Consider the following 12427-nt stretch of genomic DNA (forward strand, 5'->3'; position numbering starts at 1 on the left):
ACTGATTTGTAAAAATGTTACATGGGGAAAAAATATGAGAGAGGGACATTGCACACACTTTTTGTAAATCAACAAAATCATTAATAATAATAAAAAATAAGTATACAGAATATTTTTATTTTTATTTTTAAAAGTACAATGAACCAATACAGTTACAGTTCTCGAAAGCAAGTGAAAGCAATTGTAATAAAAAGTTAAAATTAAAAAAAAAAGTGTGGTGTTTCGCCCCCCTCCTTTCTCTCCTATCAGAAGGAGATTGCAAACCTAGATCGAAATCTCCGTTTTGCTATTAATCCAAAGCTGGGAGGTTAATATTCCCCCTAAACCCTGTTAATCTTTTTAAAAAGTCGTCATTGCAAGTTGCCACGGTTGATGCCGTAAGTTATGGGCTTACGCCGCAGGCATGTCCAAAGTCCGTTTTGGGGACCTAATCCGGCCCTCTGGTCGATTTAATTTGGCCCCTGTGGCAGTATATGTCCCTGGGGTAAAATCCCCCCCCCCAAAAGCTCAGGAACTTCAATCCTAAAAAAAGTTCAACAGCTTTGGGGTAAAATTGTAAAAAAAGCTCAAGAACTTCAATCCAAAAGAAAGCTCAACAACTCTGATCAGCCGTCACGCATGTTCACTTCATCAAATCTGGCCCTCTTTGAAAAAAGTTTGGGCGTTATATCTGAGAGAAATAATTGTCTCCCTACAGCCTTATCCCTGTTCCAGGTACCACATAAAACCAGTTCTGCATTTGTAAGAAATCGACCCCCACTTCTTCTTCTTTTCCTCCAGAGATTTCCCTGCGAAAGCCTGCTCTTTAAAGCTCAATTGGAGCAAACAGCAATCCGCAGAAAACCTGGGCGCTAAATGAATGAATGCTAAAGAGCAAGTTTTTATGGGGAAAACATGGGGCACTGAATAACTGTGAATACTGGTCTACCTTAAAAAAAAAAAAGATTTAAGAAAGTTTGCTAACAGTAAACATCGAGGTAGCTTGTCATGTGGCTTTTTTTGTTCTGCCTCTAGCAAAATTCAGTTTTGTTCATGATCGTGTTGTAAATTAGGACTTTAGCATTCGGGTGTTTTTTTAAATCAGTGACTGGCTGGTGCCTAGCCAAGATTTCACACTGTGAAAATCTTGTTGTTATGGCTAATGGCTCAAACAGTAAAAAAGCAGAGAGAAGAGAAAGTAATATTAATAAGGGATCTTTCTGTCTAACAAGGAATGATGGCTTTTGTTGATTAAATCTAAAGTTTTTTCACAATTCCTCTCTTAGAAAGGGCACCTGCTTGGGGTATTGAATAATAAGGAAACTGATTTCAATTAAATTGATTAATTGGAGAAAGGCAGTGACTAATACACTAAAAATGATTTTGTCAGTTGACTGCCCTGTTGGAAAATGGATGCTCGAGAGCTGAGTCACACCTAATGAAAGCCGCCAGGTCTCATAGGTGTTTATAGGAATTGCAAATATTTTGTAACCTGCCTTCTGTTCTTTCATCTGATTTTTTTCCAAAAAAAGAGAAAGCATTATTGGCAATTAATTAAGTTACACAAGAAAAATTATGTGCCGAAGAGGGACTTCCAGTTGAAAAAGACAAAACTTGTTCCTATAGCTACACGTATAATTAAAGACACTCGCCTTCATTGAAAAAAACCCCTATTAATATTCCGTGTACATAATTCAACAAATTATTAGATTTTGACCTGTGCAATCTCTGGAGCTGGGAGGATAGCTTCATATTTCGTTTTCCTTACTTTCTCATGCTTAGAAATATAGAAAATCTATTCCCTGCCCTAGGTACCCAGATCTTTTATTTTGACTTGGCAAGACAGGTCCCTGCCAATTTTCATTTTAGCAGACAAGTAGACCGAAAGCAAGAAAATGAGTCTGAGTTAGAGGAGGGTGTTTAACCTCCGTTGTCAGAATGAGACTCTGTTGTGTTAGCCCTGTGTCCAGGGCAGCTGTTTATCAGCTCCATCTGGTACGCAGGCTGAGACCCTGTCTGCCTGCGGACTGTCTCGCCAGAGTGGTGCATGCTCTAGTTATCTCTCGCTTTTACTACTGCAAGGCACTCTACGTGGGGCTACCTTTGAAGGTGACCAGGAAACTACAACTAATCCAGAATGCAGCAGCCAGACTGGTGACTGGGAGCGGCCGCCGAGACCATATAACACCGGTCTTGAAAGACCTACACTGGCTCCCAGTACATTTCCGAGCACAATTCAAAGTCTTGGTGCTGACCTTGAAAGCCCTAAATGGCCTCAAAGGCCCAGTAGACATGAAGGAGCGTCTCCACACCCATCGTTCTGCCCGGACACTGAGGTCCAGCTCTGAGGGCCTTCTGGCGGTTCCCTCACTGCGATAAGCCAAGTTACAGGGAACCAGGCAGAGGGCCTTCTTAGTGGTGGCACCTGCCCTGTGGAATGTCCTCCCACCAGATGTCAAATAGAACAACAACTACCAGACTTTTAGAAGACATCTGAAGGCATCTCTGTTTAGGGAAGCTTTTAATGCTCCTTCAGGGATACTGGGCTGAGGCCGTTTAGGGCTTTAAAGATGATCCTCAGGGTCCCTTCCAACTACTTGACTTGATGCTGCCCATCTGATCGGGTTGCCCCCAGCCACTCTGGGCAGCTTCCAGCAGCTTCCAGCAGCGTCAAACACAGACAAACATCACTGTGTCAGCAGTGGGGTTTGTGTGTGAAGTTTCAGTAGCCAAGGTATATATAATGCCAAGGCCGACTGAGCCTCTTGGGCTTGCTGATCAGGAGGTCAGTGGTTCGAATCCCCGTGATGGGGTGAGTTCCCGTTGCTCTGTCCCAGCTCCTGCCAACCTAGCAGTTCGAAAGCATGCCAGTGCAAGAATATAAATAGTTACCGCTGTGGCAGGAAGGTGAACGGCGTTTCCGTGCACTCTGGTTTCTGTCACGGTGTCCCGTTGCGCCAGAAGTGGTTTAGTCCTGCTGGCCACATGACCCAGAAAGCGAGATGAGTGCAGCAACCCCATTGTTGCATTTGACTGGACTTAACATGGGACGTGGGTGGTGCTGTGGGTTAAACCACAGAGCCTAGGACTTGCCGATCAGAAGGTCAGCGGTTCAAATCCCCGCGACGGGGTGAGCTCCCGTTGCTCGCTCCCTGCTCCTGCCAACCTAGCAGTTCGAAAGCACAAAGTGCAAGTAGATAAATAGGTAACGCTCCGGCGGGAAGGTAAACGGCGTTTCCGTGCGCTGCTCTGGTTTGCCAGTAGTGGCTTACTCATGCTGGCCACGTGACCCGGAAGCTGTATGCCAGCTCCCTCAGCCAATAAAGCGAGATGAGCGCCGCAACCCCAGAGTTGGCCATGACTGGACCTAATGGTCAGGGGTCCCTTTACCTTTAACTGTCCAGGGGTCCTTTACCTTTACCTTTACCTTTACCTGTAATGTCACCTGACTTCAGGTGAGATGCTTTTCATGCCCACATCTGTCAAATAAACTTCATAGTAGCACCGTGTGTGTGTGTGTGTGAATCATCTCTGATATCAACACCTGCCCCTTGATCAAAGCCTCTTGCCGGATAGAAGCTCATTGATTCTTCCCCGGAAAAGACAGCCTTTCATTTATGCGATCACAGCGTGAGTTCCTAAGGGGAGTCTCGCTTTATCTTCCGTGTAGGCTTAGTGAAAGGAACTCCCTCCGTTCCGTCGCTTTGATCGCTTGGAAAGTAGCACAGATGGTTTGTAAGTGCCACCAGGAAAGACGTTGCTAAGCTGGCAGGTGAGACAAATCGTGGTTCGAAGCCCCCCACATCTGTTGCTGCTTGGGAGAGAAAATGGTTTTCTCCCTTTTGCACTGGTCTTCGCGATTCGGCGCTTCTGCGCATGCGTGTGACATCATTTTGCGCTTCTGAGCGGCGAAACCTGGAAGTAACCCTTTCCGGTACTTCCGGGTCGCCATGGGACGCAACCTAAAAGAACGCAACCTGAAGCAAACGTAACTTGAGGTATGACTGTAGAGAAGAAACTTTCATGGAATAAATTAATGCAAGAAGGAACTCCTTGCGCATGCCTATGATGTGCAGGGAGTGTGGCTGCAGGGGGGCTTGGCAGTGAGGGCAGGGGACCCCTTGACTTCCTCTCCCTGCATTCCTTGAATCTAGATATGTGTAATCCCCACTATGCAAACTGCAGTAACTTTTAACAAAGCTGCTTTTCGATCTCACACCCTGCTGCTGCTGCTACAGTGCTGTTCTAAGGTTTATGACTGCCATAAACATTTATGTCATTGTTTTTCTAGTGAGAAGCTGGATGGAAAAGCTGAAAGATAAGGTAGGGAGATCTTCCTTTGTCTCGCTTTGTGTTTGAAGGCAGGTGCTGTCTTTTGCTTTCGGAAACCAGGGCTCCCAAAGGGCGAAATTTGTGGTTTCTGGTTCAGGGGGTCCTTCTGGATGGGCAGCTGGAGAGCAGATCATGAAGAAAGCACACCAAGAACTCAGGCCAATGTAAGTTTCAATAGTGGGAGTAGTCCCTACTTGCAAATCAATAGTCAATTGTCAAAAACGAATCCATTCAAAAGTATGTATTCTGCGGCAGCAAGAATATTATTGGCACAAAAATGGAAGCAAGAAGAATTACCGACGAAAGAAGAATGGAGGATGAAATTAATGGACTATGCAGAATTAGATAAACTAACGGGAAGGATTCGACATCTCCGGGACCAGAAATTCACAGAAGACTGGTGTAAATTTACAGACTATTTGAAAAGTAATTGTAATGATCAGACTACGTTTGTAGGTTTGCAAGAAGTTTTGTGAGGTGAATTATTGGAACTATTGCAAAAATGGATGAAGGGGAGGATGGTTAGTTAGGATAATTAAAGGCAATATGAATTTAAGAAATGCATAAGAAGTGGTTAAAACGGTGGATCATCAGAGGTGCTGATGGAAGTCCCCCCCAAAAAAAATTTGTATAAGTGGTGAAGTTTTGTGGTATTATAATTTATATGTTAAAATTAATAAAAAAAAATTATATATATATAAAAACAAAAGTTTCTGACAAGGATTATAAACTCAAATAGAGATTGCAAACTCAAATAGAGATTGCAAACTCAAACTCATAAAGATATGTGTAACATCATAATTCATTTCAGAATCAGAGATAAGAGTTTATGAGTAGAGATACGTTCATGTTAGTCCATAGGAAGATTTGACGTGGAGGTCTTAGTTTCAATCATTGAGCAGAAGTCAGAAGTCAGTTATGGATCAGAAACCAGGACAGGGCCCTGTTTCAATGTATTCACCTTCATCAGCTATTGAAACTTACATTGGCCTGAGTTCTTGGTGTGCTTTTTTCTTGGAGACCAGATCCTGACATAGGTTTGAAGGATGGCGGTGACAACCTTCTGCTGTTTGCAGAAAATTGGAAGCACTGAACGCTCAGCTCGTCACTGGACCTCCTAAGCTTGTTGACCTCCATCCTGTTGCATCCGAATTGGACCATTTTCGGTCTATTTCCTGGTTCTCAACACACACAGCTCACAACCATGCTTCCATAGCAGCTGCTTGCTGAGGGTCTCTGGATTTGATCCTCCTCCCTGAGAACCAGAGAGTTTTGACCATGCCGGTCCTCAGGTCAGCTGTTCCCCATGCTGATCACAACTGATCGGGGTAATCCGAAAGACACCCATGCTAGCCAAAATGCTAGCCAAAATGGAGAACGTTTGTGGTCCTTCTACTGCTGCTAAGACCCCAAATCCCATCAGCCACTGCCATCAGCTGGGAATTCTGGGATTTAGAGTCCATCAACACCTGGAGGACCACAGTTTCCCCATCCCAGGCCAAGGGCTGATTTGCACTTCATTTTGGCAACACACCATCTGTTGTGTTCGAACTGGGATTGATTGTGGGGTATTTATGGGAGGGTTTCAACATCGTGCTAAGATCTCCAGTCTTGGTTATCCCTCAATTCCCATCCTCTTGGCGTGTTACTCATCTCCTGACTACTCCTGGTTTCACCACCACCACCACCAAAGCAGCTACCTAGTCTGAGTAGCATTCCCATGTGCTGACATTCCTTCCTAGACTTGCCATTTTTGTTCCCCATTCTTGCTTGAACGTCCACGATCCCATTCAACACTTTCAGAGGCAGCAGCACCTCTTGCTGGGAACAGCAGCAGGGGAGGGTGCTATTGAGCTCACGTTCCGTTTTAGGCCTTCCCAGGAGCATCTGTCTCTTTGGCCACTCTGAGAAGAGGGTTTTGGACTAGATCAGTAAGCCTGATCTTTATTAAACTGTTGCAACAGGGTCCCCCATTCCTCCCACGCAGGGAGGGAGGAGAGGAACCCAGAACAATGGCGCGCAAGCTTTTATATAGACTTTTGAAATTGCCTCCCCTCTCCCCTGTAGCTCAAGCACCCCCCCCAAAACATCGTACATACATCACAGAAAGAGGTGGTCCCCAGCAGAAATTTGAGTGTGTTGCTTCTCTCCTGCCTGCCAGGATACCTGATAATGCCTTATTATCTGACTGCCTGTTCTGGGTAGCCTGGCCATTCATTTGAGATGGTAAATACTTAGTTCCTGAATCTCTTACGCATATTGATAGTGTGCTCAGCTTAACACGGGTCGGCAAACTAAGGTCTGCGGGCCAGATCAGGCCCAATTTCCCTCTGAATCCGGCCAGCGGACGGTCCTGGAATCGCTGCTTGGATTGTTGTGATCGTTCGGGCTGCGCCATTTTTTTGCAATTTTTGGGGGGTCGCCATTTCCCCCCCCCCCACCGCGGTGGCGCCTCCTCCCTCCCTCCTCCTGCCTTCTCCCTGCCCTACAGAGGAAGGGAGCTGGGCTTGGATTGGGGCCAGCAGCCAGCCAATCCAAAGCCTCGCTGCCCGTGCGGCCCAGACTCGCCCACCAGCCTCTCTGTCCATGGCATCATGATGGGCGCACCATCGTGGGGCTTCAGCTGGAGCTTGGCGTGTCTGCTGGCCCCACGCCTGGTGCCCGGGAAAGCTGGTCCGGAAAGGAGAGGCGCCGCCACTGCCGCCGGCTCCCAACCACAGACAGAGCAGTGGAGGAGGTAGGAAAGGGAGGTGAGGTGAGGGGCTGGGGGAGGGGGGGGGAGAGAGAAGCCCCCTCCGGTGCATGTGCGCTCCCGCGCAAGCAGTCCGGCCTGCCACAAGGTCTGAGGTGTGGTGAACCGGCCCCCTCCTAAAAAAGTTTGCTGACCCCTGGCTTAACAGATGCTTGCCAGACTGTATTAACAGGGAGGTGTAAGCCCCTACAGTCCAAAGACAATTGGAAAGCTTTTCCCATTTCCTTGCTCCTTGCAGAGAAATATTTGAGGTCAATTAGGGAGAGTCAAAATGGCTTCAGGATTGCTCTCTTGTACTATTTCAGACACGTGGTTTATACAGTGGTACCTCTGGATGCGAACGGGGTCCGTTCCGGAGCCCTGTTTGCATCCAGAAGCGATTCGCCGCTTCCTCGCATGCACGTGATGTAATATTGTGTGTCTGCGCATGCACGAGCGGCGAAACCTAGAAGTAACGTGCTCCGTTACTTCCGGGTCGCCACAGCACACTACCCAAAAATACTTATCCCGAAGCTACTTCAACCCGAGTATGACTGTATACTTATGTATGTGTTTGCATTGTACATTTGTGAACATTTATTATATATATAACCTTAGAATTCCTATAACACTGAAGTGGCCTCTTTTCCCTACCCTCTTCTGCAGGCTGGTTACATGTCTGGGATGCTGGTGCCCGTTGGGGTTGGCATTGCGGGGGCCCTTTTCATCTTGGGCGCTCTCTACAGCATAAAGATTATGAACCGCCGGCGAAGGAACGGCTTCAAGAGACATAAGCGAAAGGTAGGCTCCCAACCGCCCCACCCTCCGGCCTTTGTGATTCTCTGAGGCCCCGGACAATTTTGGCTCGTGGAAAGTGCCGCTCTGCCATTCAGACCGGAAGCGGCAACACCAGGCTTCCTCAAACTCGGCCCTTCAGATGTTTTGATACTACAATTCCCATCATCCCTGATCACTGGTTCTGCTAGCTAGGGATCATGGGAGTTGTAGGCCAAAAACATCTAGAGGGCCGAGTTTGAGGAAGCCTGGGCAACAAACCATAAGTGGCTTTTTAAACTAATAGAATTTTCTACTTCTTCTTCTTTGGTGATCCCTCGTTGCTGAGTAAGATTGTCTTCCATAAACACGGTTTTAACAACGAGTCCGTAAGTGACTGTGGAGGCCAATTCTGGATCCACACGTCCTTCCTCAGTGAGGACATAGGTTCCCGGGCTGGAGTTTATCATGGTGAGGGTTTGCCAAGCATGCATTCCCTTGTTTCTCCCTTGCGTCCTGAGTTCGAGTGTCTTCAAAGCCCATGACACCTTTGGTAAAGGCTGTTCTCCAACTGGAGCGTTTGCAGGCCAGTGTTTCCCAGTTGTCAGTGTTTATACTACATTTTTTTAGATTTGCCTTGAGACAGTCTTTAAACCTCTTTTGTTGACCACCAGCATTACGCTTTCCATTTTTAAGTTGGGAATAGAGTAGTTGCTTTGGAAGACTAATAGACTTTAACTAATAGAATTTATAGAATGAGCCAATATGACAGCTGCAATGAGGAATATGGATGAGAAAATAATAGTAAGTGAGTGGGAATTACTGGAAAAAATAGTTCAAAAAGAGCAGAATAAATGTTAAATATACAAGCGGGGATCAACTTATGAACACCAGATTAAAAAGGGGAAAGGGGGGTGGGAATGGCGGGGAATATGCCTTATGATGCCTTATGAGGAACGGCTAAGGGAGCTGGGCATGTTTAGCCTGGAGAAGAGGAGGTTAAGGGGTGATATGATAGCCATGTTCAAATATATAAAAGGATGTCACATAGAGGAGGGAGAAAGGTTGTTTTCTGCTGCTCCAGAGAAGCGGACACGGAGCAATGGATCCAAACTACAAGAAAGAAGATTCCACCTAAACATTAGGAAGAACTTCCTGACAGTAAGAGCTGTTCGACAGTGGAATTTGCTGCCAAGGAGTGTGGTGGAGTCTCCTTCTTTGGAGGTCTTTAAGCAGAGGCTTGACAACCATATGTCAGGAGTGCTCTGATGGTGTTTCCTGCTTGGCAGGGGGTTGGACACGATGGCCCTTGTGGTCTCTTCCAACTCTATGATTCTATGATTCTATTCTAATATAAACCAAGGAGTTGCAGCAAAGTTAAGTGAAAATGTAGGCTGTCAAGGAAAGATAGACTGGGAAGTCTTCTTATGACAGAAAATGGCTAGAGATGTTTTATGGTTGTAACCAGTGTAACCTTCAGGCCATAGGTGCCAACTCCCTTGAGCCCTGGGTGCCCCAGCACCCGCAAAATTCCCCATGAAGGGGGCGGGCACCCACAGATTTCTGTGCCAGGGCCATGCACGCTGCGTGGCACCCAAGTCACGGGGCAAACTGGGGCTCCTGCTTCAGGTTTCATCAGAAATTTCCCCGAAGGACCAAAGTCCATCTTCTTTGGCACTCTAACAGTCCTGCCCGATCCTAAGCCCAGTTTCTGACTTACCCACCCCTTTTAAATGTGCCAATGTACCAGGCAGGGAGTTTGGAGGAGGGGAGGGGAACAAGCAAAGGAAAGAAGGTTTCATTCCTTGGCGCTGATGTCTTCCCTTGCCTCTCTCTCTCTCTCTCTCCCCACCACAGCAGAGAGAATTCAACAGCATGCAAGACCGAGTGATGCTTCTAGCGGACAGCTCTGAAGATGAATTTTGAACCAGGCTGCGGTGCCTCGTTTCCTGCCCTCCCGTGACTTTTATTTCCTTCTCCCCCCTCTGTTTCCCTTCTTTCTTGTCGCCGAGGGAGGTGCGCAAGCGTTTCTGCTGCACCGCCACGGAGGCCAGCCACCTTCCTCTCGCTCACGGGGCAGCGGTGCTTTTACACAACCTGCCCCTATAAGAGGAAAACACACACACCGATAACAGCATGCTGCAGCCCCAGTGTAACACACAAATATTGTTATTTTTAAAATATATGTATCTCTGTACGGTCGCGCACGTTCATTTTCCACGCACGGCACGCTGTTCCGAATGCGCAGCAGGCAAAGGCGTGGACCCAAAAGACAAAGGACGTTTGTTGGGTGTTTTTATTCCATCTGCTGGCAGTTGTGCTGCCGTCCTTCTGGTGTGAGTCCCTGGAGAGGGCAAGCTTCAACCCAGATAACTCCTGTCTCTCTCTCTCTCTCTCGCTGGGGAGCAACTTCTGAATACGTTGCGTTACCTGAGCTGGAGTTCGCAGTTTCCAAAATTAGCTGCTCTGTTTAATTGATGAAGTGCCGCCCCAAAGCAGATCCCACCCCCATTGTCCAGGTAGGAACTAGGTAGAGTACAGCACAGTGATATGTAGATTAAGATACACCGAAGGCCCAAACTAGACATTTATGTGGGAGACACACGGAGGGCCCCCCACTTTTGTAAACTGCAAAGCAGTTTCGGAGGCTGCAGTTAGGAGATAGGGAAACAGCTCTCCAGGGTTTCAGATGGGCGGCTTTCCCCATCCCAAAACTTGTGTTCTGGGATCTATTGCAGGCAAAGCAGGTTCTCGTCCACAGATCCCTTAAAAAATAACGATAAGGTCCTAGTCCTCATGGATCTGAACAAAGGACTGATCAATCCTGCCTCCACTGGCTGGCAGCAGGTCTTGAACCTGGGACTTGCTGCGTACAAAGCAGATTTTCTGCCGCCGAGCTACGCTCCTTCCCCAAATCTGGCAAGCTGGGAGCAGAGAATGGCAGGGGGAATGCTTAACCCGTTTCCTTTCCGCTGGTCCCCCCCCCTTCCCTCCCTCCAGCAGCTTTTTCACCCGTGGAGGAAAAGATACAAGACCCCTGCATCTTTTTCCTTGACAAGGGAAAAACAGCAGGGTGTGTGTGTTATGATGATTTTGAGTGGACAAACAGGAGGAAGGGGAAGGGTCAAGCATCCCCTCCGCTGCTTGTGTTCCTACTGACCTCTTGTGCTTCCAACTTATCGTGAGGTTTCGCCTTCTAAGCATGCCAGCCTACATTGCGGAGCGGCTTATTTAAAGACACAGACAACCCATTGTTATGTGGGATTTTTCCAGGGCTTTTTCCCCAGCTGGAACTCACCGGAGCTCAGTTCTGGCACCTCTCATGTGTCGCCATTGCTATTATAAGAGAACAAGGGAGGCATTTGCGGTGAGTTCCAGTGCCTCTTTCTCTAGAGAAATAGCGCTGAGATTTTCTTCCCGTTGTGAATAGCAAGACCATGGGGTGCTGATTCTTTTTGGAACCACGGTGTGTGGGGTCCCTTTGCGGCCCCCCCATGCTCCCAGTGCATCAAGGCCCTCCCCTTGCCAGCTGTTGAGTTTTCTTTCACCATGACAGCAGCGTGGTGCCAAAATGCATGACAAACGCCACGTCTCGCTTGGCCCTGAGGTCACAACCCTGATGATGACGGTCCTGGGATCAATGCTGTCATGGGACACACACCCCCCTTTCCCCTGCGGCGGATGCTTCTGGCAAGGCAGCCCAACTCGTTACCGGTATGCCGCCCGTTGGCTTGGGAACTGCCGGCCAAAGGCTTCTGCGGCCCGTCACCTGCAGTCATGTAGTGTCAAATTCGGAAGCGCCGAGTTCCCTTTGTGATAGTCGCAGCCACTCACCTCTTCTGAGATTATGCAACCTTCTAAGAATATACAATAATATTATAATGATACAAGAATAAGAATAAATAGAGATGCATTGCCGCCATCAATGCAGATCTCCGTTGTGTTGCGTTTCAGCCAGATCTGCTATTTTCTGTGCACGTAAATATTTTGGACGGCTCCAATAATATCTTCCATTGGAGACACTACGTTGTGTTTTCCGTGAAGTTCCGTTCCACGTAGCAGAACTTCCAAGCACGTGGTGTTATTGTTTTTCTTAAGCTGGAGCACCTTACGTTTTCAGTGCTCCTAAATGCTTAGTTTTGCAGCATGCAGAATCGTTTCTTTCTTGGTCCTTCTCCAGATTGACCCCCAGGAGCCCATCCTCAGTGGCCAACTCACATCCTTTCCCTTTGCTGGTCTCCGGTCAGCACAGAGGGTGAGAAGATGTCTTCTCAGTGGTTAAAAGCTCTCCTTTTATGCTGACCGGGCAGCTCTAAGATGCTGGAGACAGGTACCCTTCTGCAGAAATAGTATCAGGTCTTTTCCTACACCTGGAACTTAAATCCACTGCACTTTGCCTGGTGTAAATACACCCCACATGTGTTCGCGATCACTTGGAACATTACCAAGACTATGCTCATCTCTGTCCTGTTGTTTCATGGGTCCTCCTTTACGGCTCCATCGAAGTGGACTGGAGGAGGACACCTGCAAACGGCTGATGCCTTCAGCCTTGTGAAAGGTCGCCCAGGGCCCCTGACCACCTGAGAAGCAGCAGTCAGCAAGCGGCTTTTG

General features: G+C 47.6%; 1 protein-coding gene across 3 annotated transcripts in view; it reads left to right on the forward strand.

Moving 5' to 3' along the window:
• Window positions 1-11742, forward strand: part of ARMH4 (armadillo like helical domain containing 4) — a 55703-nt gene extending 43961 nt beyond the window's left edge. For all 3 annotated transcript variants that reach the window (XM_080971566.1, XM_080971564.1, XM_080971565.1), the window contains 3 exons: window positions 4271-4302; window positions 7709-7843; window positions 9674-11742. In XM_080971566.1, the coding sequence (XP_080827692.1) occupies window positions 4271-4302; window positions 7709-7843; window positions 9674-9742 (236 nt within the window). In that variant the 3' untranslated portion in view covers window positions 9743-11742. The remainder of the gene's footprint in view (window positions 1-4270; window positions 4303-7708; window positions 7844-9673) is intronic.
• The last annotated feature ends 685 nt before the right edge of the window (window positions 11743-12427 follow it).

The sequence above is a fragment of the Podarcis pityusensis genome, assembly GCF_964106645.2.
Source record: "Podarcis pityusensis genome assembly, chromosome: 1".
Lineage (NCBI taxonomy): Eukaryota > Metazoa > Chordata > Lepidosauria > Squamata > Lacertidae > Podarcis > Podarcis pityusensis.